At 45.4% G+C, this 27957-nt stretch overlaps 2 protein-coding genes across 2 annotated transcripts in view; one reads left to right on the top strand and one right to left on the bottom strand.

The window, feature by feature from the left end:
• Nucleotides 1–4759: 4759 nt before the first annotated feature.
• Pcbd1 (pterin-4 alpha-carbinolamine dehydratase 1) lies at nucleotides 4760–9740 on the top strand. The gene is made up of 4 exons (XM_051153108.1): nucleotides 4760–4839; nucleotides 7968–8099; nucleotides 8481–8561; nucleotides 9525–9740. The coding sequence occupies exons 1-4, from the start codon at nucleotides 4837–4839 to the stop codon at nucleotides 9621–9623; spliced, it is 315 nt and encodes a 104-aa protein (XP_051009065.1). The 5' UTR covers nucleotides 4760–4836; the 3' UTR covers nucleotides 9624–9740.
• Nucleotides 9741–12547: 2807 nt separating this feature from the next.
• The window catches only part of Sgpl1 (sphingosine-1-phosphate lyase 1), a 53053-nt gene continuing 37643 nt past the window's right edge, over nucleotides 12548–27957 (bottom strand). Inside the window, exons 6-14 of the mRNA XM_051153107.1 lie at nucleotides 27811–27939; nucleotides 22942–23030; nucleotides 21026–21131; nucleotides 20116–20214; nucleotides 19184–19333; nucleotides 17094–17332; nucleotides 16534–16680; nucleotides 15397–15517; nucleotides 12548–14940 (exon numbers count right to left, since the gene is read on the bottom strand). Coding sequence (XP_051009064.1) covers nucleotides 14800–14940; nucleotides 15397–15517; nucleotides 16534–16680; nucleotides 17094–17332; nucleotides 19184–19333; nucleotides 20116–20214; nucleotides 21026–21131; nucleotides 22942–23030; nucleotides 27811–27939 — 1221 coding nt within the window. The 3' untranslated portion in view covers nucleotides 12548–14799. The remainder of the gene's footprint in view (nucleotides 14941–15396; nucleotides 15518–16533; nucleotides 16681–17093; nucleotides 17333–19183; nucleotides 19334–20115; nucleotides 20215–21025; nucleotides 21132–22941; nucleotides 23031–27810; nucleotides 27940–27957) is intronic.

Below are 27957 nucleotides of genomic sequence, written 5' to 3' on the forward strand. Positions count from 1 at the left end.
CTCTTGAGTGCTGGGACCACAGGCATGTGCCTGTCTCTGTTTTGTGTCTGTTACTTGTTTTGTTTTGGTTTTGATTGTTTTCTTCTCCCCATTTCTCTTTTATTTGTTTCCACTATTTTTTTTTAAATTTTCTATATTTTAATATTTTTATTTTCTATTCTTTTCATAGGACATTCACCTGAGTCTCCAGGACATATTTTTTTCTATAATTAACAAAAGGGGGTGGAGCTGGAGACATGGCTCAGTGGATAAGAGCACTCACTGCTCTTCTAAAGGACCCGGGTTCAATTCCCAGCACCCACATGGCAGCTGACAACTGTCTGTAACGCCAAGATCTGACACCCTTAAACAGACATACATGCAGGCAAAACACCAATGCGCATAAAATAAAAATTTAATTAAAAAAAAAGATTTTTAAAAAAAGGCCGGATGGTGGTGGCTCATGCCTTTAATCCCAGCACTTGGGAGGCAGACGCGGGCGGATCTCTGTGAGTTTGAGGCCATCCTGGTCCACACAGTGAGTTCCAGGACAGCTAGAGCTGTTACACAGAAAAACCTGGCCCCAAAAGAAGAAGAAGAAAAAGAAGAAGAAGAAGAAGAAGAAGAAGAAGAAGAAGAAGAGAAGAAGAGAGAGGAGGAGAGGAGGAGGAGGAGGAGGAGGAGGAGGAGGAGGAGGAGGAGGAGGAGGAAGAGGAGGAGGAGGAAGAAAGAGGAGGAGGAGAGAAGAGGATAGGGAAAGACCAAAAGATCTGGGAAGGGAGTGAGAGCTGAGCCTAGCCTTTCCTCAAGTGGCACATCCAAGGACCAGTTTTTGTGTTTTTGTTTTTTTGGGGTTTTTTTTTTTTTTGGTTTTTTTGTTTTTTTTGAAAGCCCAGAGGCTCTTTCCACTTCCCCTCTCTCCATGTTATTCAGCCTGGATGTTGAGAAACACTTATCTGGGTTTCAAAGGTCACATCAATGTGACACTAAATCCCTGTCTTAGCTGTGTGAGTCATGGCTAGCCGTCCTGGCTACAGGAGTGCCTTTTGGAGTATGCCCACGTATGACAGGCCCCAGCCTCTGGCAGAAGAGGGGTAGCTTAGGGGAACGGAGTCAGCATCCTTGGCGAGTCCTCCATGCAACTGGTGTGCAATGCTTGGGGGCAAAGGCTTTCTGCTAGCTTGTTTGGTTTTGGTCTCACTATGTGGACCAGGCTGACCTTGAACTCATAATGCTCCTGCCTCAGTCTCTAGAGGGAAGGGCTAGAATTACAGATGTGTGCCAGGATTACAGATGTGTGTCACCATGCCTGGCTCATTTTCTCTTTTATTTTTATTATATTTGTATGTTGTTTTGTATGTATGTATGTATTTAGGTTTTTAGAGACAGGATTTCTCTGTATAGCCCTGGTTATCTTGGACTCATTTTGTAGACCAGGCTGGCCTCGAACTCACAGATATCTGCCTGTCCCTGCCTTCAGAGTGCTGGGATTAAAGGTGTGTACCACCAAACCTGGCTTGTTGTAATTTATTTTTGCAGGGCTGGGGAAAGAGCCAAATGACTTGAATATGCCAGGTGTGAGCTGCTGTCCAGCCTGAATCATGACCTGTGTGAGTGTGTGCGTGTACTTGTGTGTGTATATGTGTATATACAAGTTTGTGTTTGTGGGTACATGTGTGTGCTCCTGCATGTGAGGATCTGAGGTTGATGCTGGGTATCACTCTCTACCTTATTCTTTTGAGCCAGGGTCTCTCTTTGAACCTGCAACTCAACAATTCAGCTAAGCTGGCTGGCTGGGCAAGCCCCCAGCATGCTCTTGTCTTCACCTTTCCAGTATTGGAATTGCTGGATCCTGCTGCTATGGCTAGCTTCTTTATGCAGGTGCTGGGGATTTGAACTTAAGCCCCCAGGCTTGTACAGCAAGCATTTTACCCACTGAGCTACCTCTCCAGCTCCTAGATTAAGGTTTCTGGCGAGGCTTTTGTTTGTAATCTTGCTGGCACAGGGAGCTGCAGTCAATTGTGCTGACACAAGTGAAGCCCTGGATATTTGTTCCCAGGATTTTGGAGAGAGGGGTATGTGTAAAAATGTGTTGTTGTTGTTTCTTTCTCATTTGGTGCTATCTTTAGCTTATAACAATTTGGTAAAGAATACCTTTAAGCAAAATTAAAACATATAATTTTCCTTGTATTGGATCGGGAGGCAGAGGCAGTATTAGCATTAGTATTAGCATTAGCATTAGCATTAGTATTAGTATTAAGAATTTCATACAGGCGGGCGTGGTGGCGCACACCTTGATCCCAGCACTTGGGAGGCAGAGGCAGGTGGATCCCTATGAGTTTTAAGCCAGCCTGGTCTACAAAGCGAGTCCAGGACAGGCAAGGCCACACAGAGAGCCCCTGTCTCGAAAAACAAAAACAAAAACAAAATCCTTACCACTACAAATTAAGTGTATTCTTGGCATCATGGGTAGGACAAAACTTTCAGCTTAAGTGCTATGTTTTACACCAAACCATGTGTAATATAGTACTCTTGCATAAATCTAGATGAAGCAACACAAGTTTTTAAAGAATAAATATGGACAAAATTTACATTAGCACTTTACTACTTTGCTACAGAAGGGAGACATGCAGGAAGAACTGTTAACAGAAAGCAATGTGTTAATTGTTAGGAGAGTTAGGTACCAGACTCAAGACCTATTAAAAAAATGTGGTCAAGACAGTGGTGTGGGTGTCTCCAAGGGCAGCAGATCACCGAGCACCCAGCATCGACCCACAGACACACGGTCCACTGGTGTTCTAACAACAGTCCAGACAATGCAGGGAAGATAGGAGGAGTTGGGCCTATGAGATGGCTCAGCAGGTAAAGTGCTTGCTGCTAAAACTTGACCTGAGTTCAATTCCTGGGACCCACCTGGTGGAAAGAGAGGACTGATTCCGGCACATTGTTTTCTGACTTCTAAAACACCCATGTGGCACACAGGTGCCCACGTGAACATGAGAGAGAGAGAGAGAGAGAGAGAGAGAGAGAGAGAGAGAGAGAGAGAGAGAGAGAGAGAACTCATGCTACAGGGTCTCTCTGTGTAGCCTTGGCTGTCTTGGACTTGCTTTGTAGACCAGGCTGTCCTCAAACTTACAGAGATCTGCCTGCCTCTGCCTCCTGAGTGCTGAGATTAAAGGCGTGCGCCACCACGCCCAGCCTTACACTATGATTTGTAACAGTAGAAAAAGTTACAGTTATGAAGTAGAAGTAACAACAAAAATAATTTTATCATTGGGGGGTGGGGTGGTCACTACCGCATGAGTCGCAGTGTGAGGAAGGTTTGAGAACCACCGCATCGGTTCATCGGCCTTGCTGAAGGCTCAGTGGAAGGCAGCATTTTTTTACAGGAGCTTTCACATAGCCCAAACAGTGAGTTCAGAGGGTTGTCAGTCTGAGACTTGGGAGGTTCTAGAAGACACTGGAGAGAAAGAGAAGCCCCCTTCCCACAACTCATCTATACCCACCACCCCTTCCAGAGCTAAGGAAATAATTTCCCTTAGCCACGAAAACAAGGAATTAATTGGCATGTGGAACATGAGTGGACCTCAAAACAAATAAGCTGATTTATGTACTATATGATTTCATGTATGGGACTGTCTAGGAAATGCAAACTACTCTACAGCCATTGAAAACAGTTGGCCTAGGAGGAGCCCCGGAGGGAGGGAGGGAGGGCATCAGGTGGCACTGGGAAACTTCAGAGCTGATGTTTATGATCCTGATTGCGCCGATGATGGTTTCCTCAGAGAAGCATGTGTCTCACTGTGTTACTGTAGTGTTAGGGTCAGAGCCTGGGCCCTGGAAGCCCTAACAAGCCAGGCTCAGCCACCTGCTCACTATAATGCCAACTAAAGAGACAAGTCATAGCCAAGGGCCTGGGGAGGTGGCTCAGAGGTTGAGCCCTTACTGAATTTTGCTCCCGGGGTACTCATATCGGGCAGCTCAAAACACCATGAAACGTCAGTTCCGGGGGATCCAATGCTCCGTTTTGGCCCCCATGGTACCTACATACGTACAGTGCATATAACCCCCCCACACACACACACATACACACACAAACACACAAAAAAATTTTTTTATTAAAACAGTGGAATGCAAGGTGATTTATTCAATATGGCCACACTAGGAAGAGAATTGAAGAGGTCCAAGACCCCCCCCCCCCCGCCGCCATGTCCATTTTATGGGTCTGACCGATTAAAACAGAGGAGTACCTAACTAAACAGTTGCACGCAGTCAAGGTGTGGTCACCTTCGCGGTGGTCTGGAAAATGTTGTCAGAACAGTGTGAAATCTTTCCAGTAGACAGGTGTCTTTCCTGGCTGGCACCAGCTCTCAGCCTTTTTCTTCCAACACAAGATTCTTAGGGGAAATACTGATTTCTTGGGTCCATTGTTTCAATAGCCTGACAGCCCAAGGAAGGGACACAGCGTTTCTCTTTTGAATATCTGCCTTCCTGTCAGGTCGGTTACAATTGTGCGCTTTACATATGTGCAGTCCAGTGTGTGTCATATTTATCTGGGTGGCTTTTGTTGTTCTTGTTAATACAGCAATAGGTCAGGAAGTCTGGTGCCCAGAGTCCTCCAGCAGACTGGCAGCAGAGAGGCGTGCCAAAGTCTGTGCCCTGGAGCCCATCACGTAGCCATGCACAGAGAGCACGGAGCATGGAAAGCGCTAGAAGGGCGTATAGGACCCACGTTAGTTAATTATTACCGGCGGCAGCCGGATCTCTGCCCCGCCCCCCCCCCCCCCTCCCCGCGGTGGCCTCCTGCCTGCTGGCCGCTCTCTCCTCCTCTGCTGCCACCCGCTCTCTGTGCTGGACATGGTAAGCAAGCACAGGAGGTCTGGCGGACCCTGACCGGGGACCAGGAAGTGGGGGCGAGGGCTCCGATGCTGGGGTGAGGGTCCTGCCGAGCCTCCCGCAGCGCCATTGAGCCGGGCTAGGGTTACCTAGCCGCCGTTAGGGGCGCTGGGACGCAGATATGGGAGGTGGCGGTGGCGGCCGGCCTGGAGAGACAGGAGCCTGACTTGTCTCCCGAGTCTGGTCTGCCGGCGGGGCGGGCTCCGACAGGGTGTGGCAGGAAGGCGGGTCTCGGTGGTGCTGTCCTGGTCCTACAGACTAGCTGGTTGGTCTCTCAGGGTGTCGGATCTGGCGGGCTCATTTCTCTGTGTACCCCAGTGCGGTCCTCAGCCTTGTGCCCCGGCCTAGCACCTAGTTGGGGCTCTGTGTCCCACCTTGAGCGGTGGTGGGTCAGGATCTTAGGCCCTTAGGAAAGGGGTGTCTCTGCAGCTGCCAGACCTGGCAACCCTTCCCAATCAACAAAGTTCTCTACACTCCCTTGGGAACAGTCAAGCATGGGAGGGCAGTTTTTGCAGCTGTGGCCTGGGAAGGGTCATTGGGGACCAAAGACACAGGCTTGGATAATCAGTAACCCCCTCAGCCCACACTACCAGAGGCTGACAGCGCTTTGCTAAGCAAACAAGGTCCTTACCCCTCTGACCCCAGAGTTCAGAGTGTTGTCTGAGTCTTGGTTCTGGAAAATTCTAAAGAGAAAGTACTCCTAACCCCGCCACATCCCACTAGCTCACCTCTACCCACCACTGCTCACTGGTGCCCAGTGATATCTGGTTGCCTGGTTACAAGGGCCCAGCTTATCAGCCACTGAAGGACCAGCTCTGGAAAGACCTCCCTATTAACCACAGTGCAGATCTCTGCTGCCTCCTCTACAGCCACGCCCAGCCAGGGCAGCGGAGTGATGAGATGGAACCTGGTTGTTTATGAGAGCACATACAACAATGATGGTTCTGTAGGTACCAGACCTGCCACAGGTCTCCTTCTTGTCCTAGGAAGAGCTTTTTTCGAGACAGGGTCTCTCTGTGTAGCCTTGGCAGCCCTGGACTCGCTCTGTAGACCAGGCTGGCCTCGAACTCACAGCGATCCGCCTGCCTCTGCCTCCCGAGTGCTGGGATTAAAGGCGTGCACCACCACACTTGGCTAGGAAGCACTTTTTAAATGAAGTTGACATCCATTGAAATATTCTGCTGGCATCTCTAGGTCAAAGGAGAGGGTCTCAGCCCTTTACCCATGAAGCCAGGGGCCATCTGGCTGGTAATTGGGCAGAGCCAAGGCTTAAAACCACCCTGCCAACCCACCCCACGGTATCAAAACTTATGGGTGGCTTGCAGGGCTGAGTTCGCCTTCTTCCCACTTTTCAGGCTTTGAGTTGGCGTCGATTTGACACTGCATCCCAGGGTGGTGGTTCTATTTTACAATCCTGTTTATTAGACTCATGGCTCCATATGCCCCAGAGGGTAGATTGACTCTAACTTCTGTTTTCTGGACGGTCCACTCAGGACCTGACCTAGTGTGTGCTGAGGGTCCCACCGTTGGCACTTTGCACAACAGGGCTAATGAATATGCTAAGTGCCCTTAACACACTATTTCCATGTTAGGACTGGGCCCTGTGGGGTCCAGAGTCACAAGGGGCCAGAGACAGCCGCCCTGAGAACCTCAGCCTGACAGCTGTGGACGATGTAGGGGCATGATGGAGGCAGTGCTCACATCTGTAAGGTGGCTGAGAATCATCTGGGACTATGCTTAAAATGCTGGCTCCTGCATCCAGCCCCGGGACCGTAGGTATGAGAGGCCACACCTTGAGTCCCTGACGTCACTGAGGACAAGCGAGGGAAGAGCAGACCGCTCACATCCCCTCTGTCTGGGCCTGTTTCTTCTCTAGTCCATCTAGTTGCAGAAGGGCTGTGGGGATGGGACACAGAAAGAATCCTGAACAACGGGGATGCCAGGAAGGGCATATGCAATGCGTAGGAATTGGGCTGGATTTTGCTTTAACTCCCTTGGTAACAGGACGGCGCTTACATGGGAAGATGGGGTGGGGGATCTGTGAGGCTTTGGGAGCAGGAGTTGAGGAACACTTCTCTGCGTCACATATTCTTTGGCATTCTCTAACTTTGAAGCAGGCATAAAACCCCGGATCTGAGCTGCAGATGTGGCTTAGTTTGTAAAGTGCCTACACGTATGAAGCTCAGAGTTTTCAGTCCCAGAAAGCATATTTAAGAAGCTGAGCATGAGGGGTTGGTGCAGACTTGGCACTTGGGGAGGCAGAAGCAGGCAGATCTCTGTGAGTTCGAGGCCAGCCTGGTCTACAGAGCGAGTTTCAGGACAGCCAGGCTACAAAAAGAAATCCTGTCTCAGAAAATAAAATAAAATAATAAAATAAAATAATAAAATAAGCTGGGCATGATAGTGTGTGCTCGTAATCCCAGCACTGGGGAGGCAGGACAGATGGATCTCTGAGATTCATTGGCTAGCCAGCATAGCCTACTTAGTGAGAGGCCCTGTCTTAAAAAAAAATAATAAAATAAAATAATAATAATAAAGGGGGCTGGAAAGTTGCTCCATGGCTCCTAAGAACACTGGCTTCTATTTCAAGGGACCTGGGTTTGATTCTCAGCACCTCATGGCAGCTCACAACTGCCTGTGACTCCAGTTCTAGGGCACCTGGCACCCTCTTCTGGTCTCTGCAGGGACCAGACATGCAGGTGGTATACAGACTTATATGAAGACAAAACATTCATACCCATAAAATAAAAAAAAATTTTTTAATTGAAATATAGGTAAATGATACCGGAAGAATGACATCTGAGCTTGTCCTCTGGCCTCCACATGCACCTACCCGCACAAACACATATACCAAAACCAAACCAAAGGCAAAAACACAAAACAAAAAAATATTAAGACCCAAGAGCCTATCCATAAACCAGCCTAGACCTCACCTCCTGGCAGGGCATATCTGTGGAAACCAAATGGCCTGTTGCCTGCTATGAGACACGTGTATCACTGAAGCTAGCACAGACTAAATTTCTCCCAAAGGTCTAAGGCAACTCTTGACATATAAAAGGAACGCCCTGGGGCCTTTGTTCTCCCTCTTGTAGGCTGGCAAGGCACACAGACTGAGTGCTGAGGAGCGGGACCAGCTGCTGCCAAATCTGAGGGCTGTGGGATGGAATGAACTGGAAGGTCGAGATGCCATCTTCAAGCAGTTCCATTTTAAAGACTTCAATAGGGTACGTGAAGCAGGGCCTGAGTGGGCCATACTGTGTGTGTCATGTCCTGTTCTGTTAGCTAAGTGACCTACAAAGGAGAAGGGCCTTGGAGCCTCCCTTCCTGGAACTTGAGGAAGTCTTTGGAGAAGACAGTCCAGGTAGCAAGCATATGCCCTTTTGAAGGTGCTTTAATAAACGGCAAGGAATTGGCAAATACTAACAGCCTGTGTTGTTTGCACCACATTGGGGATGCTAGAGATATTAACATGGGCCTCAGAATCAGGAGCGATGTCACAGGGGAGAAGATAGAGCTCTGGGACTCCATAGACGAAGCTAAGCTCTTCTCCTGCATCAAGGCCTTACTACCCATGACAAGATCTGGGTCTTCCTTCGTTTTATCAGGCTTTTGGATTCATGACAAGAGTTGCCCTGCAGGCTGAAAAGCTGGACCACCATCCTGAGTGGTTTAATGTTTACAACAAGGTGAGTGAAGTTGTCCCCTGTGTTATGCCCTGCCTCTGTACATCTCTTAGAACCCCAAGTCTTCCTGAAGGTTCACCCTTGGACCTGACCGTAAGCCCTTCTCGCCAATTAGCTGTTGTCCACTTCTTCTGTCCTTCGTGGAGCAAACAGAGACTCCCCATCAAACAGCCAGTCTCACTACAGATAATAAGTGCAAATTAAAACACTCTAAAATGCTGTGGCCAGACATTAAGAAGGCACGACTCAGGAAGAGAGGGCAAATAAAAGGGCCTACCCACTGCTAACAGCACTAATGACTTTATTCTAGATGGAAGAATGAGAGAGCAATAAAATGGAACTCAGATATCTGTGCATGGCCATCAGATCAGACTGATGAATGTGCTCAGAGCTCTGCTGGACTCTTCAGAAAAACATCAAGGGTGTGTTTAGGAGCCTACCTCAAGGCCTGATTTTAACTTTGGCTTAAAAAAATTTTTTTTTAACATTTATTTAGTGTATGTTTATGGGCACATATACACTGTGCATGTGGAGTCAGAAGATAACTTATGGGAGTCTGTTTTCTCCTCCTACCCTGTGGGTCCCCAGAGGTTGAACTCAGGTTGTCAGGCCTGTTGGTGAATGCCTTTTCCCACTGAGCCATCTTGCTGGCCCCTGACTTCAGTTCTTTTTTGTTCTTGATACCTGGATTTTTTTTATCCTATTGCTGAAGTCACCAGTTTTGGAAACGATACTAGGGAAAATGATGTGTAAGCAGCTTTGCACCTTTCTTAGAGCTGTGAGGAAAGCAGTCACAATCTACTGTCTTCAGAACAACTAGTGACCAGTTTCCGTCCTAGAAGTCATTACAGCGACTGGCTACTATCCTGCAGTCCCTGGTAGAGCTGAGCCCACAGCTGATGGCTCTCTTGCTCTTCCCGGGAGGGCACTTGCCCATGCCTGAACTCCTGGTTTTCTCTCCTTCAGGTCCATATCACCTTGAGCACACATGAGTGTGCTGGTCTTTCAGAACGGGACATAAATCTGGCCAGCTTCATCGAACAAGTCGCCGTGTCTATGACATAGACCCACGCTGTTTTGTATTTCCTGGGGGGTAGGGGGTGAGTGAATGAGGGACCTAGGGAGGAAACCAAGGAGGCTGGCCCTCAGCAAGGTGTCAGTGTCAAAAGAAAAAAAAAGAAAGATGTCAGTGTTAGTGTCAACAGCAGATCTTTACCTATGTCACTCTTCTCACTGGGGCGCTGCCATGTTACACTAATTTGAATAAGCTCTCCCTTTCTCTGTAGGGTTCCCAATGGCAGTAGTATTCTTTCTAGGTTGTATCTTGCTCCTTTCTAGTTCATTTTCCAAGTAGCTGTGATTAAACCATGACACAAAGTCCAGTCTCAGACCCCACAACTAAATCAAGCCCCACTGTATTATGGAAATATGTACTTCATGCCTCCAATAAAAACAATGCTATCAATTGGCTCAGCTTCTAGAACCTTCTTTTCCATGGGTCATGCGAAACTGGAATCAGTCATGTTTAGTTTTGAGGGGTCTGTCCTGTCTTTGTGGCTCTGGGGATAAGACCCAGGGCTTTCTTTGCACATGCTCAGCCAACAGGAATTATCTCAGTAAGGCACTGAGCCTGTCTCCAGCCCAAATGCAATAGAATGGTCACAAGGTACTGAGGGAGATGGAGGGAGAGGAGCAACCCTATCTTCAGGTTCATTGTTATGCTGGAAATATTGGAAACCGGCAAGAGGAAAACCATAAGCTGCTACTAGACAAGATGAGACGTGAGCTAAGGGAACACAGAGAAGTGAGTAATGGTGACAAAGGAGGATACCAGTTATGCCTCAGAGACCACAATTGCCAATAGGGCATCTGCAAGAGGACAGTGTGTACAAGGCATGTGAACCTACATCTAAAAAGGCAGTGTGCTGCAGGTATGTTCTTCCTTCTGCTACAATGACTAACTTTGTATGAATGAACCTAGATATGCCATGAGGTACCAGACATTAAATCAAATAGGATTCTGGGTGTGTTGGAGCAGGGGTGTTCTGGGTGAGGTTAAACTTTGGCCCTTAGTAAAGCAGATTGTTCTAATATAAGTGAGCTTCATTCAATCAGTTGAAGGCCTATATAGAGTTCTGGACTCCTTTTTGAGCTGGTATGTATCACTGACTTCGTGGGTCTTGAGCTCTAGACTGGAACTGCTCTTCCAGATAGCCAAGTTGGCTTCCATTATCGTTGGAATCGGTTCCTCACATAAAGGCTGTTTCCAATGCACTTTCTAATACACTGGCCTAAATCAAAGACCAGAAACACCTTAAGACTTCCAGTTCTGACAGCTTTTGCAATTCTCAGTCTTAGACACGAAGTAGAGTGAATAATGATGGGCTATTAAGGACCCTGGCTAGCAATTCTCAGGGGTAGAAAATGCCCAAGAAATGACAAAACGGGAAAAATAGGAGCCAAGGCCTCTTCACTCGTGTGTGCCGTAAGACACTCAGAGCAGGGGACAGAACAATCCTCCCCACTGTAGTCCTCACCTATGACCCCTGGCCTGGAGCTGAGGCAGCATGAATAAGTTGGTCCTCCCAGGGCCAGAAAAGGCAGAGGCTGGCACTATGACATCAACCTGACCACACAGCTTAACAGCAAAACCAACCATCTGTTCTACTACTTCAGACTGTTCCCGAGTATGCTCAGATCTAACAGCTGAGGACATGGGACAAAGACAGGAAGCATGGAGAACCCAACTCTTGTTAATGGCCTTCCTATTCTACTTACCATGGACCTGGATTTGAAAATGCCAACCCAAGTGGCTCCACATCTGAATAAGGCACACCTATCCACAAATGACGGGCAACAGCTTTTAGAATCTAGTTTTATTCTCAGATCAACCCAGGTAACTAAACAGAGACAAGGTGAAAGGAAGATCACATGAGATCACAAGTGGAAACACAGTAGCAACAAAAGGCTGTCAAACTGCGCCTGACGGCAGAGGCCTGGAATCCGCCTACTTGGGAGGCTGTGGTATGAGAATCACACGTTCAATCCTAAGTCTGGGCAACTGAGTGAGAATCTAACTCAAGATAAAAAAAGGGCTGGGAAAACAGCTTGGTGGTAGCACGTTTGCCCACTACACATGTGGCTCTCGGTTCAATACCCAGCATTACGGTTGGGGTGGGGGGTGGAGGGGGGAACAGGTTGTCAAAGGCTGACTTTTGCCCACCCAGGCTATACTTGGTGGCTATCAGGGTAATCCTGCCATTGCTTTTGTCATCACTGGGTATGGCAGAGGCAGCTCAGTATTATCAGGACCCACATAGAAGACAGAAAGGTATACAACCAGCACCTCGGCTGCTTTCTGTTGAGCTCACCCAGGTCTGCCCAAAGCATACTGCGGATCCATCAATCGCCTTAGGTTGATTATCTTCACGTATACTGGTGACGATCTTAGGGTTTTCTGGTGACCAGGGATCTAGGCCATTTGTCAGGAACCACAGAAAAGATAACCTTCTTTGCCTTTGTACCGGACAAGTTGGAATGCCCCAAAAGCTCGCTGGTGTTAAACCTCCCTGAACCATGGGAATCCTTCTCTTTGTTATTTAGAACAGAATGTGACCCCTAACATCCACTCATTATCCAGGAGCAGTATAGGCTCCCAAAATGAACGACGAGCTTTTGACTGGTCAGACAGAGCCAGGCTGTGCAGTTAGTGGGTGACCACCCAGACAGCTAATCCATCAGTATGTTCTGGTAGAAGTGGATGGAGAGGAGATCATTCAGGGCCAAAGCCCCAGGAAGACCTCCCCAGATGGACATAACTACAGCTCCTGGAGACGACTAAGCTCCCTGCTGAAGCGCCTGCTACAGGTGTGTAACAACTTAACTCCCCCACCCCTGAGGGGAGGAGTGATGGAGGGGTGTTCATCAGTTTCCCATTCAGCAACTACTTTATCTGTGATCTGTAGAAAATAATGCAACTATCCAGTGACTACAGTTCAGGACATTTATTATTCAGTTGCTTTTTAAGAGTTATTGCTGCAGTCAGGAAAGGGCATGGAGATGACTGGGACATTAGAGAAGACAAAACAGAATTCAAAGAGGCAAGTACCATTTTCCGATTATAAAAACTGGTAATATTAAAAGTGACATGGCAGTATATTCACAGTACTATCTACATCTAATACAGAAACAAGACAGTAGTATTTGCAGAAGCCACCGTGGTACCTACTAAGTCACATGATACCATGATACTAGACCCTACCCACCCTGCACCGGCTAGGCATGGCATGCACATGCAAACACACAAAAAAACGAAAGTGTTAAGTCACACTAAGGTTCCTAACCATAAATTAAAATGGTTGCAGCAGGTCCCTCTGAAAACCACCAGCACCCCACCCCGGTGCTGCCAAAAAGGGAGTGGCTCAGTCCCTGGTTCTGTTGAGACTATAGAGGACCTGCTTCTCCATTTTTGCCACTAGTAAGCTAGTGGTGCCTGCTGGGTAGTCCCTGGTCCTCTCCAGCAATGATGCACTGTAGACCCAGAGTTGAGTCCTGCAAGCTTTATCCAATGGACGTGTGTGAGCTCAAGAACTCAGTCTCTCTCTGACACATGGGAACATCAACCATCCCTGACCCTGACAACTCACCGTAGAGCGTACAGGAGGGAAGTGGACATACACACTTGCCCTGAAATGAGCTAGCTAGTAATGGCTATGGGGTCAGAACAGTGCTGAGGAACACTTCCCAAAGACGGTGAGGAAGAGCCTAGTGGTTTGGCTCTCCCAGCTAGCTATACTCAGGCTGAATACTCAGGAATCCCTGAAATGGGGACAGGACAGAGCAAAGCTCTGACTTGTCTCAAGTTCTCTCCTACAAACAGACACACCTCAAAGACTGGTCCGTTTCTGCCAGGGCCTAGATGAGGAGTAAGTTTACTACTCACTGCTGGGGAGAAAGGCACGTGGTATGATCATCAGAGGAGGACAGGGGCTCAGCCTCAGTCAGAACCCCAATCCCTAAAAGGGAGAAGCAAGTGGCAAGTTGGCACAGGGGTTGGTCCTGTCCCTGCATCACCCTGGGCAATCAGTCTTATGAAGGAAATCCCAGACCCCAGGCGTAATGGCTGCAGCTAAGCATTCCTACTCCAAAATGCCTTTTGTCCTGTGCTATTACCTTTTAGTGGGGGCTGAGGAACATTAAAATGTCATCGTACCTTTGGAAGCTGAATAAAGGGGGAGGGGCAAGAGGAACACACTGATAGGAAAGCACATCCTCATACCCACTGAGGGAAGTCAAGGACACTTGTGGAGTGTTTCCTTTAATAAAAACAGATTCTCATTACATGATGGATTAAGGCAATGTGGAAGGGAGGACCACTGGCCACATGTGCACACGGGGGCTTACCTATGCTGCTAGTCAAGATACTATAGGAAAGGGTCTGGTTTTGGCTCTCTGGCTTAGGAGAGGGCTCAGGTATGATCTACCCCTACTCCAGAGAGGTGGCACCACAGCCAGAAAGCCCTAGATTCTCTGAAAAACATGTTCCTTCCCTACCCTACAGCAATAAGAACAAACAAGTGTGAGCATCACTGCCAACAGGCATCTCCAAAGATGGTAGCAACCATGGCCATGCATGGAAGAGAAACGAGCACTTCAAAACCTGCCAAGGGAACATGCTCCGATTATGCAAGAAAGAGGTCAATGACCTGGCCAACCTGTGCTTGGAAAAGTAAAACAAGCTGCAATGAAAGTGATCCCGAGAGACAGGTCACCTGATCACCTGAAGCAGAGGCTGAAATCACCTCCTGTGTGGGACATACTAACACCCACATGGGGTACACAGTATATAAATGCCTCCTGTCTGACAGCCAAAACATTTGACTGAGGTAGCAAAGACACCCTCTTGCTATATCACACTTTCCCTAAGTAATCGGGGCAGGTTAGAGCCACCACACAATGATTACGTGAAGAGGATGCTAAAGACATTAGAGAAGAATATGGTTAAAACAATTTCTAGGGTAACATTTATAACCAGGGCAGACTCATTATGCAGTGGAATCCTTCAGGGTCTTCAAATTCAAAGCCATGAAAGGAAACAAGAGGAGTCCTGAGGCTGAAGCTATCTTATGGTTTAGCGTATTGTGCTCTAAGGAGCCAGTCCAGATGTTGTGTGTGCTCTGTTCCGAACACCAAGAGCCTTCTGAAGGCCCCGACGCTCCATGGAACTAACAAGGGTCAAAGTTCAGCGGGGCTTTGGAGAACCATTCATCTGGCTGCCCTGGCTCACAGGGTCCGTACTATAAAGGCTATCCAAGAAGACGGAGGATATGTCTGCAACCAGGTTCCTGTCAATGGTTGCCTGGGCCGTGCCATAGATGGCACCCTGCAAATCCAATCAAGGACATATTATTAGTGATGTAAGCACAGCTGCCACCCTTATGCATCCAGCCCCCATGCCTAGCCCAGGCATCTTTCTATCAAAAAAGCAACTGCCACAGGATATTTGTCATAGGTACTTTCCAACCTACCTTTCCAGGTAAAGAAACTACTCAGGCATTTACTGGTTTAAAAAGAAAAGAAAAGAAACCTTCAGAATGTTGATTGCTTTTCCTGTGTCAGACAGACAGGATAAGAGCATCCCTACTTTGGTTATACAGCTTCTGCTTCCTATCTCATCAGAGATACCTAACAAGAAGGGAACAGAAACCAGCAGCAACCTTAACTGTTGAGAGTTTGTGCACACTGAGCTGAGGCAGAAACAGACTCCAAATAGTCTGATTATTTCAGACTCCCACACTACTCCTAATGTTTCTAAGCAGAAATGCCCTGGTTTTCTTACCATTCCTGTGGTCTTAGCTTTGGGATTCTTCATGATTTGTGTGACCGACTCCCGGATATCCTTTAGGAAATGGATTGCCACTCGCTTCCGAGTATGTACTAACGTAATGCAGAAATGAATACTGTGGGAGAAGAGAGAAAGTGAGAGGGACAGACCCTGAAAAAGAAACCCTAAAATAAAGCCACTCCAGTGGAGGGACATACTGGTTGACTCTCCATACTGCTGCTGTTTCCAATTCTGGGAATCAAGCTCTTAAATTTGCGGGTTTTTAACCCAGGAGATGGGTGTTTTTTGGCATGTTAAGAACCATCTTAACAAAATGAACACAACTGGCTCTTCTATCCTGTCTCCATGCCACAGACTGTCAATGGTGGCTACCTTCCATCATGTGTGGACAATGAAAGGTAAGAGGCTTTTGTCTTAAGGGGTAAGCCCTGGTGGGGAGAAGCCAGAGCTGGGGTCTTGAAGGACTTCAGTGTTCTTAAGAAACCCTAACTTGCCAGGCGGTGGTGGTGCATGCCTTTAACACCAGCACTTGGGAGGCAGAGGCAGGTAGAGCTCCATGAGTTCAAGGCCATCGTTGACTACAGAGAGGGTTCCAGGACAGCCAGAACGGTTACAGAGAGAAACCCTGTCTCGAAAAACCAAAAAAGAAAAAGAAACCCTAACTCATTCTAGAAAGGATAGAGTTAGCAACGACTGTAACCTGCAGAAGGTGGGCTGTAGCTATAAGTACAGACCCATTTAGCTGGAGTGGAATATTAAGTCAGAAAAGCATATTGAAGAGTCCAGCAGGCCTGTGAAATGGGAAACCTTTTAGAGGGCTCTGAGCGAAATAAACATTGCACAGGTAATGGTATCTTAGAGAAGCTAGCTGATAGCTACTGACAAGATGGACCGCAGAATGCAGAGGCCAGAGAAAGAACAGAAGAAAATCTTACAAGCAACAACTTGTCTCAGGAGGCTAGCAGCCAGTTCTACGAGAGTTTAAAGCAAACCGTCTTGTTCCTTACACCTACAATCTCCAGTTGCTACCAATGAGCTGAGCTTTAGAAGCTGAACTCTCTATCAGGTTACCTTGCTACCTCAGCTTTTCAGGTCATGAAACGAAGGGAGGGACGGAGGCTTTAGACATACCTTTTTGGGAACTGCAAGAGGTTAAAATTCCACCCCTTAGCAGACATCATATTAGACAGTCTGTAGATGTCAAAATCGTGGGAGCCTAGGGCAATAACAGAAAATTGAGGATCCCCCAAAATGAAGATGTTTTTGATGTTTTCCAGTCTGAAAATAAGTAAATGAAGAAAGAAATTGAGCAATATCCATTCCACTGGTCCTTACCTCAGTTGATGAACACAGCCTACTCTTGGGACTTTTCTTGTCTTCTACACCAAAGAGGCTATGTTGGGGTGGGTAGCTCTTATGGAGATCAGAATCCCAGACAGAACATCAGAAATGTTCCAACCCCCAAACTCCACCCAGAACCACTGGCTTTTCCCAATCTACGTACTCCTAAGTCACATGACAGAATGCAAGTTTCTCTTCCTCCAGCACCATTAGGAAAGGGACTGGTCTAAATCCCAGTCTATCAGGAGACAGTAAGTGGTCAAAGGGTGTGCCACCAGACAAGAGAAATGCCTTGGGCCAACTAGGAAAAAGAGGAAGAGATAAAGCAGGACCCCGTTTTCCACACATACTCTGACTTGAGGAAGCGAGCAGTTTTGATGATCTGTTTGGTAGCTTCAACATAGCCGTTCTCACCAAAGTGCATTAAGGCGGCCCAACAGGCTGCAATGATGCCACCGGGCCGTGAACCAGCTATGCTTGGAGATGCGTAGATACCACCTTGCCAATCTGCATCAACAAAGAACTGGTACTTCCTGTACTTCTCGTCAGAGTACAGCACCACTGATGAACCTTTGGGAGCATAGCCATACTGAGGGGAGAAGCAGAGAGGTCAAAGTGTGGCTGTATCTGGCAACTCTGCCCACAGAATCACACATGGTAATGCCTGCTTTCTCATGGGAGCTCTGTGATGCTTCCCATTCAGGTAAGAGTCATACTCAACAGTGTTAACAGACAGATGGAACTTGAAGGAGAGACTCCACATTCTTTTTGTAAGGGATGAGCCATCTGAGATCCAGGGAAAATTAAGGCTAGGTTTCCTCCCTCTCTCATTCAGCCCTTGGATTTCCTTGCTTAAAATCTTTCTCTGGGAAGCTGAGCACAGTGTCATATGCCTACAGTCCTAGTGCTTGGCAGGTGAAGGCAGGAAAATCAGAAATTTAAGGCCATCCTCAGTTACACAGTGAATTTCAAGCCAGCTTGGGCTATATAGATACCTTATCATAAAAACAAAACAAAACAAAACAAAAAACTTTCTCTGGGATAGCATGTCAGAATGAAAACAAGAACAAATTTCTAGTAGAAGCCAGGAAAACAAACAAACAAACAAAGGATCCAAGTCACTTGGAAGATCAAATTATTATCTGATCTGACTCCTATCTTTTTTTTTTTTCTGACTCCTATCTTTTTTGCTTGGCATTACTCTTCTTTTTAAGAACATACTGGTGTTCCAAATGCAAAACTACTCCATCTTGAAATATACTGTGCAACTGGATTCTTCCTAGAGAACGCTTAGCACAGCTAATCCAAGTTTCACTACCAGACCCACAAAAAAATGGACAGTTAAGGGGGAAAGGACAAAGGAGTTGTCCAGGTTGTAATGCAGACCACTTGTGATTAAAATTTTATTGTAGATCATTTAGAGTCTGAAAAACAAGTCTTCAACTATGATCTAGTTTAAAATAAGCTCTAGAAATATAATCAAAACAAGGTACAAAAAAACAGAACAAAACAAAAAACAAACAAACAAACAAACAAAAATAAGGTACACATCCGGAAGCCATTAAGATTTTTTCCTCCACATCTGGATATACTTTCAAGAGTTGCCAACCAAGATTGATTTCATTCCTCCCTACCAAGGATGGCAGGCATAGACATAGCAGAGAGGTCAAAGTGTGGCTGTATCTGGCAACTCTGCCCGCAGAATCACACATGGTAATGCCTGCTTTCTCATGTTTTCTCAACAAACACTGTAAGCCAGTTGCTCCTGAACACATGGGTTTCCTCTTCCAAAAGGACTCTGCTATTGGCATATTGTCACCTAGGCTCAGTGACTCCAGGGTCAATCCTAACCACTTCCAATAACTTCAAGACTTCCGGGCTTTTTGCACAAGGGCCCTGGCTATACAGTCGGCTGATAGGTAAATCCTCTCAGCCCAGTATGAGCAAGGGCAGGAGCTCCTTTTCTTATCACCTCCTCATTGTAATCACCTGATAGCTAACCTCCTGACAGACAAGAGTTAGACTTTATTTTATATGTTGGTATGTGTGATGGTTTGAATGGCAATGGCCTATTGGGAGGTGTGGCCTTGTTGGAGTAGGTGTGGTGTTGTTGGAGGAAGTGTGTTACTGGGGATAGGCTTTGATGCCTCAGATCCTCGAGCCAGGTCTAGAGTGGCATTCTTTTTCAGCTGCCTATGGATCCAGAAGTACAACTCCCAGCTACTTCCCCAGCATCATGTCTGCCATGCTTCCAGCCATGATGATAATGGACTAAACCCCAATTCACTATATTCCTTTATAAGAGTTATTGTGCTCATGGTGTCTCTTCACAGCAATAGAAACACTGAGACAGTATGTGTGTGGGGGAATTAGTGCTAAAGTCAACTTGTTTTGTGGAGAATAGCTAAAATCACTAGCTGTCATCAATTGGTTACCTCACCTTATGAGTATCCGCTGAAATGCTGGTCACACCCTTCACCCGGAAATCAAATGGTTTCTCCAGCGGGTAGCCTGCTTTCTCCATGAAGACAATGAGGAAGCCCCCAAGACAAGCATCCACATGAAGAGGGATTTTATATTTGACAGCCAGCTAGTTAAAAAGAACATATGAAAATGTAAATAAACCCTAAACAGAAACTGAGTGGAAAAGTAGGCTACTCTGCAGTACAACTTATAGGTGTTAACAAGTAGCTATTTATACATATATTTGAAGACAGGGTCCCATGTATCCCAGCCTAGCCTTGAACTTGCTATGTGGCCCATGGAAGACCTTGAACTTTTCTGATACTCCTGCCTGAGATGACCAGCATATACTACCATGCCCAGTTTTAGGAGTGCTGAGGATCAAACCCAGGACTTCAAACATGCTTGGAGTATACTCTACCAACTAACCTATAATCCCAGATCCCATGTATATCTTTCATGTATATTCAGTCTTCACAGGTGTCCATCTGAAATGTATTTCATGTCATTTGTATTGAAATATACATGACCTCAAGCTCCCTCGGCCATCACATGAGAAACAGCAGAGCTCTGATTTAACAGCCTCTAGGGGAGAAGGTCCTACTTTAGTCATTATGTGGCAGGCATGTTCCTAATGGCAGATAGGAATCTAAGAATCATTACTATTTCAAAATACCTAGTTTAAAGGCAGCCTGAGTCATATACTACCCTTCCCCCAATGAAGATGCCAGTGACTTTCAGAGGCTCCCAGAAAAGATGCAGGGGCTTTTGCCATTGGGTTGATGAGAGCTATCAATCCCTGCTATGTTCAAACCTAAAATCCTTTCTCCTCACAAAGCCCTGAATCATCACATCTACCTTAAATCTGCACACCACAAATCTACAAGGCCCAAATGTCTCCTCACTCACCTTGGCCACTTCGGGGATCGGATCTATCACACCATGAGGAAACTGTGGGGCAGAACAGACCAGCATAGCTGTGTTCCTGGAAATAGCTCTTCTCATTGCCTAGGGGTTTAAAGTTTAAGAGAAATAAGAATCTTAGTCACAGCTGTTCATGACTTTTGTTGTGAGGACAATGTGGATCACTGGCTTACAAGCCCAGGTTCACAAGTCTCCACACTCTGGGAGAATCCAAATGGAAATGCAACCACTATGAAATATGGAAATAGAAACAACACTAAGCTAGGAGACAAAGCCCCAGCCCCACAACCTATCAGAGACGATTTGGTAAAACCTTACCTTAACCTTGAAGCCTAAAAATTCCAATAATGTAATGGCTTCAGAAAAACAAAAAAAAAAATCCCTCTACACGTATGTGAGATATAAAAACATGGCCAGTTCCGTGAAAGGGAGTGCTGGGACAAGTTAATCTGTAGTCATTTTATAAATAAAAGAAAGAGCCGGGCGTGGTGGCGCACGCCTTTAAGCCCAGCACTTGGGAGGCTGAGGCAGGCAGATCACTGTGAGTTCGAGGCCAGCCTGGTCTACAAAGTTAGTCCAGGATGGCCAAGGCTACACAGAGAAACCTTGTCTCAAAAAAACAAACAAACAAACCAAAATAAATAAATAAATAAATAAATAAATAAATAAATAAAAGAAAGAAAGAAAGAAAGTAAAAGTGTTGAAATTAAAAGCCAGCTCTACAGCATCAGGGACCAGGTCATGCACCTTCAGCCCTAAGAAACATGGCTGGCTGCCACACTGCCAGTCTGCTTTCTGCTCTGACTGCTCTAGGCTGAGCAGGGGAGTGCATCTGTGTGTAGCTGGAGAGGAGGTCAATGTGACATCCTGCCCCTCGAACCTTCAGAGGACTCACCCCCACATCCACCTCCATGTTCTTGTTCTGCTTAACGCGTATAATCTTCATTCCAAAGTAATGGGCTGCTTTGTCAAATGCGGCATGGGCACTCCGAGGAGCCACACTAGGTGATGGGGGAGAAGGGTGCTGATGAAATGCAGAGCACATCAGGACCCAGGAGAACACTGAAGCAATTAAGATCACCAGTTAAAACATCTGATTATTTTTCCTCGCACCATTACGTTTATATTTTCTTGGTGCAAACAAAAAGAGGTATAGTGATTTTCTGCAGACAATTTTTCCCTATGATTTAGGAAATCATTTTGGCAACAGGAAGGAAAACTCAGAACACAAAAGCACACAGAGCATAAATTGGGCCAGAGAGGAAAAAGCGAACAGACAGAGGGTTCAGATGAGGGGTATGAGGCAGAATGTCCTGAGAGCTGACCATCCAGAGGACCTCTGTGAGATGCAAAATGCTGATCTACTCGATAGTAAGGCTGCCCAGCATAGATGCAGAAGCAGCAGTCAACATCAGGCCAGTGGGCACTGTCAGTCCTGAACCTATGAAAAACTAAAATCAGTCTCTCCTGCACAAGAGTCACAGATACATGCTTGTTTCCAGATAGCTCTCTCTCACCATTACCACCACCTTTAAGGGAGAAAAATCACTACCATCACTAAGTACCAGACACCAAAGGTTTACATGTGAAGAAAATAATGGCAGCTAGATTTGTTCTCCTGGGCAAAGTGATTCACAGTTTAATGACACGCAGAATAAAAACTATTTAGTTACCTATACTTGGGAGAGAAAAAAATTAGCCCAAAGGGTATAGGTATCAGTATATCATATAGAAGGTGCTTAAGAGAAAGTCAGCCTGGAACTAAACTTATAATCACACAAATAGCAATGTAACTAAACCTCAGTATATAGAGGTTTAGCTATGTACGTACGTACGTACATACATACATACATACATACATACATACATACATACATATATATATATATATCTTTTAAATTCTATTTTTGTTTTGTTTTGTTTTTGAGACAGAGTTTCTCTGTGCAGCCTTGACTGTCCTAGACTCCCTTTATAGACCAGGCTGGCCTCAAAGTCATAGAGATCTGCCTGCCTCTGCCTCCCAAGTGCTGGGATTAAAGGCCTGCACCATTATCACCCAGCTTTGTTTTGTTTTGTTTTTTATTTTTGGAGAGATAGGGTTTCTCTGTGGCTGTCCTAGACTCACTTTGTAGACCAGACTTGCCTCAAATTCACAGAGATCCACCTGCCTCTGCTTCCCAGAGTGCTAGGATCATAGCCGTGTGCCCCAGTGCCCGGCTTAAATTCTTTCTTCTAGAACTAACACTCAGATAGAAATGCTCCGGGGGAGTACTAGAGGTAGTCTAAGATACTTCAGAAATGTTCACTCAACTACATTCCACAGACAGTTTTCCTTAGGCTCTGGATAAATTAACAACACAGGATAAAGAGATGTAGGCCTCAAGCCGGGCGTGGTGGCGCACACCTTTAATCCCAGCACTCGGGAGGCAGAGGCAGGCGGATCGCTGTGAGTTCGAGACCAGCCTGGTCTACAAAGTGAGTCCAGGATGGCCAAGACTACACAGAGAAACCCTGTCTCAAAAAACCAAAAAAAAAAAAAAAAAAAAAAAAAAAAACAAAAAAAAAAAAGAGAGATGTAGGCCTCTGGCTGTCACCTCTAGAAAAAGAATGGCATTCTTGCTAATAGTGTGCACTGAGTTTAAGCTCGCATAACCAACCACTGGATGTGAAGGGACAAGGTAGAAGGTCTGGGCCAAAGGCAAGGAGACTGGCACTGTAGAAGGAAGAGAAGCAGCAGAGAAACAGATTGGGCTCAGCTTACACTGTACTGCTCCAAACAGTATCTGAGGGGAAATGGACACACATACATACATTTCTGGAGTTTTGATCCCTTTCTCAAAGGCCAAGTCCCGATAAGCTTTGCAGGCCATCAGGATGCTTTCTGTTCCCCCAGAAGTCATCTACGTGAAGAAAAGAAGCAAGGGGTAACCAGGTGTGGCGGCATACACCTTTAATCCCAGCATTCAGGGAGGCAGAGGCAGGTGAGTGAGTTCCAGGCCAGCCTGGTTTACAAAGTGAGTCCAGGACAATCAGGATTACACGGTGGAATCCTGTCTCAAAATAAGTTAAGGGTAGGAATAAGGAGGTACAGCCTGCTTTGACCTTAAAAAATGTTTGATGCAGAAACAGACAAGGATGTAGACAATGCTATAGAGCAGATATGCTCTGTCTTCCAGATAGTGTAGTTCAGGACTACAGGGCATGCTGCAGTGTCCAGCAATTAACGCTTCTGAAACCCAACTTGACATTCAGTAGACACATACTATCACCTCACTATCTTTTAGTAGTAACTGAGCTTAAATTATTTCCCAACAAGTCAAAGGCTACAGTGCTGAGCTAACAGGATATTATCTTAGATTTAGCATCTGTGAAGAGTTATACAATCTTGGGTTTTTCTTTTCTTTGAAAAAAAAATTTTATTTATTTATTTTATGTATAAGTGCTCCTGCATGCCAGAAGAGGGCATCAGATCATATTATAGATGAAAGTGAGCCACCTTGTGGTTGCTGGGACTTGAACTCAAGATCTCTGGAAGAGCAGACAGTGCTCTTACCTACTGAGCCATCTCTCCAGCCCGGGTTTTTCTTTTCAAAACAAAAACTAAAGTCCCTAAGCAATTCATTAAGTGTTAGCCATTACACCTGCTGATAAGAAGTAAAACTTTCTGTATTTTGGATTATGTATGAACTGGAGACAGAATGAAGAATGTTTACTAAACTTTCCTAACATCTACATACAGGATAAAAATACCATGAAGTGTATCAAGAGTTACGAAGAAGATTAACTCAGAAAATTAAGTAATTTATTGACTCAGGAAGCCCTCCATGAAACATGTGACCACCCTAAAATAGCTCACAGAATGTGGACACAGGACCCTTGTTTGTAGGCCATTATGTTGGAAAAGACAGCTTATAATTGAGATTAAGTCTACAAATCAGCAACAACCCTCTGTGGTCTAGCCTAAACCTCAGAGTAGTCACATGAGGTACCGAGACAGCTATGTAGAAAGTTGGGGAATTACCAGGCCTTACATTCTTACCCAAGTCTGACAATGACCTAAACAAAAATACTTCCAAATTCTTAGTCATCTACATCATGTGTCCTGTCTTCAGGACAGAAATTTCATCGTGGAATAAGAAAGAGAGGCCTCGATGGGCAGTGGTGGCACACTTTTAATCTCAGAACTCAGGAGGCAGAAGTAGGTGGAGCTCCTTGAGCTTGAGGCTGGCCTGGTCTACAAACTGAGTCCAGGACAGCCAAGGTAACACAGAGAAAGAAACGCTGTAAAAACAAAAAACAAAAAACAGAAACAGGTCTCAAGTCACTAGTGCCTATCAACTTCTTTCAACATATATAAAAACTCTCACTCTGAGTTATGTGTTTCAGAACACAAAACATTTTTCTTTCAGATATGGTTGGATCTGCCTGCAGGCCAGGCAACATTCTGTGATCTAATTTTTTAGTATAATTCACTGTGAATGAGGCAATTGAAGTTAATGGAGGGAAAGATATTTTGAAGCAGAAAAACAAAAACAAAAACAAAACAAAAAACCTGATTAAGTGTTTAAGACCCTCAGCTAGTTTCAGTCTAAAGATTTGCTTTTAGGGGCTGGAGAGATGGGTCAGAGATTAAGAACACTGGCTGTTCTTCCAAAGGTCCTGAGTTCAATTCCCAGAAACCACATGGTGGCTCACAACCATCTATAAGAAGATACTGTGCCCTCTTCTGGCATGCAGGCAGTACACTGTATACATAATAAAAAAATAAATAGATAAATAAATCTTTAAATAAATAAATAAATAAAAAGATTTTCCAGCCAGGAGTGGTGGTATACACCTTTAATCCCAGCACTCAGGAGGCAGAGGCAGGTGGATCGCTGTGAGTTCAAGGCCAGCCTGGGCTACAAAGGGAGTCTAGAACCCTGTCTCGGGGGGTGGGGAAGACTTTAATTTAGCCTAGCCTTCTTGCTTCTCTCAACAGTGAATACCACCCTCCTCCTCAGCCCTTCACCAAAAACAGCTCATCAAGAGAGATACAGAGAGAGACAGGGGGAAAAAAAAATAAAAGAAGAAGAAGAAAGAAAGAAAGAAAAGAAAAGAAAAAAGAAAAAAACCTAAAGAGAGAGGGTGAGACAAGCTGAGCTCTCTACTGAAGTCTAAACGTAAGACTGGGAAGCAGACATCATCCTTTCTCTTGGTCCCTGCCATAACACTAAAAAGAGGATAACTGGAGAGAGACAAGGTTTAACTGCAGCAGTACGAAGGTCCTTAGGGTTGTATTAATATAGAAGACTGACTAGAACAAACACAAAGAAATTCCAATAGCTCTGCAATAATAACCAAATAAGGAAAGAGAAATCTATTTAACAAATTTCAAACATTGGCAAAGAAACAGTGTGGTGGTTTGAAAGAAAACAGCTCTCAGGAAGTGGCACTATTGGGAGTAGTTGTGGCTTTGTTGCAGGAAGTGTACCACCTGGGGTGGGCTTTGAGGTTTCAGATGCTCAAACCAGGCCCAGTGTTTCTCTCTTCCTGTTGCCTGCAGTTCCAGATGTAAAACTTTCCAGTCCTCCAGCACCATGTGGCCGCTATGCCTCTGCCATAACAATAATGGACTAAACCTTTAAACTGTAAGCCAGCCCCAATAGAAACCCTAACTAAAACAAACAGTAATGCACAATAGATGCAGAGGTACAAGTAAACACAAGAGCCTAGACAACTCTGGAAATCAGGGTAGTCAGGGAAGTCTTGAGAAGTCTCATGACCACCCTCCTGCTACAGAGAAGCAGAGGTTTCCTTATCCTCTACCTTTCTATGTGTAGTGGACATGACTGATGGGGAGAAAGGAGCACCTCAGAAAGACAGAACAGCAAATCTGTGGATCCTGACCATTAGACTCACCGGTTGAGAACCACTGCTCTAGCACATGAGCATAAGATCACAATTCAATACAACAGGAGACCATCAGCGCCAGACAACAAAACAACAAAACGAGATGACAAACCGACAACAAAGGAGCAAATGACACTAACAGAGGAGTACGTATGTCAAGAACATTTAAAAATTCTGACTCATGGCCGGGAGTGGTGGCACACGCCTTTGATCCCAGCACTCGAAAGGCAGGAGGATCAATGTGAGTTTGAGGCCAGCCTGGTCTATAGAGGCCAGGATAGCCAAGGCTACACAGAGAAACCCTGTCTTGGGGAAAAAAAAAATCTGACTCAGAAAAAGGGTCTGAGATACGTTTAGTGAATCCAGATTTAAAGAAAGACCAATGCCACTTTATTTAAGAGAGCTGTGTGGTACAGTCAGCGCCTGGGCAGCTGGAAACCCAAGGAATCATGCAAATACCCAAATAGCCTAGAAAAGACGTGAGGGCAAGAAGACTCAGAGGGAAAGGGGGTTTCAACTGATACAGGCCTATCATGTAAGGGAAAAAAAAAAAGCTTCTATTTCCAGCAACATATAGTAATACCTTAAGTAACTTTTCTAATAAAAATAACTAAAAAGCTTGACAAAGCATTAAGAAAATTATATTAATCACTGAACTAACATTAAAAACCATCTAAACCCTAAAATAAAACATAAGCCAACTTTCTGCAAGACAATCTGCCAAAGCTAGATCTTCCCTCTCTAACAGGGTGTAGTCCAGGGGTTTGTCCAAGGTCACAGTGCAACAAGAACCTGCAGAAAACCCAAACTCTTCATTGTTTAAGAAATAAACCTCTGTGATGTGGAAGAAAGTGGCTTTTTATAACTTGACACTGGTATCAAGAAAGACACTTTACAAAATGAAAACGCAGAAAGAGGCAGGGCTGTGGTACCACACACCTATAATCAGGAGTTCAAGGTTATCCTCAGCTACAAAGCAGGTTTGAGGCCAACCTGGGCTATGGGACTCTATTTCACATACCAAAAAGAAATGGGGGGCGGGATTAGCTGTAGTAGAAGTTTTGGTTTCTTTAAAAACTCAGTTATGTTATATAAACAGGTTTTTGTTTTAATCCCAAATGTGGGATATGGAGATGTTTTTAGTTTGTCCACAGCTGATAATAGCCTCACGCAGTTCAGAAAGGAGTGTGGTCTTTGCCAGCTGCAGTTACCAAAGTCCAGAGAGAGGAGGACTCTTTGAGGATGCTTCAAGGAGACAGAGAAGGAAGAAGTTGCTGCTGGATATCCTGATGACTGAGATTGCCCCAAAGAACCCGATGACCCTAACCAGCTGTTACTAAGTCTAAAGAGATCCAAGTCCCCTTTCCCATCTAACCTTCTTTCTCTCCTACCTGGGGAGGGGGGTTTGTAAGGTAGGTAGAGGCATAAGGAACCCCAAATAAAATACAGATTAAAAACTAACGCTTACAAGTAGTACAGCAATAGGTATGTGGATGAGTTCATGAGAAGAGAGGAAGAGAATAAGCCAAGTAGAGAGACGTGGCAAAATATCTGGTGAACTCAGAGTGTTCTTTAAACTGTCTTAGCAACTTTATAAAAGCTTAAAGATTTTTGAAATATGAAGTTGAAAAGAAAAAAAAAATACCTAGAATATATACCAATATGTTGACACTCAGGATTTTTAAAGAAGTAACATTTTAAAATTAGACTTCATCCTAATCATTCGACAATCACAGTATAATAATAGCATAACAGGCTATTTTAAAACCTCCATTATAAGCCACTTACACATCCACAGGAGTCTGGTCCCCCATTGAAGAGGGAACAAGCCATCCTTACAATTTCTGCCTCTAACTTCCGCAGTCCAGGGAAGATATCTGGATGCAGTGGATTGCTCCATGTGAATTCTCCATAAGCCTGCAGAGAAATGCAAGG

Source organism: Acomys russatus, chromosome 11 (assembly GCF_903995435.1).
Source record: "Acomys russatus chromosome 11, mAcoRus1.1, whole genome shotgun sequence".
NCBI classification, from domain to species: domain Eukaryota; kingdom Metazoa; phylum Chordata; class Mammalia; order Rodentia; family Muridae; genus Acomys; species Acomys russatus.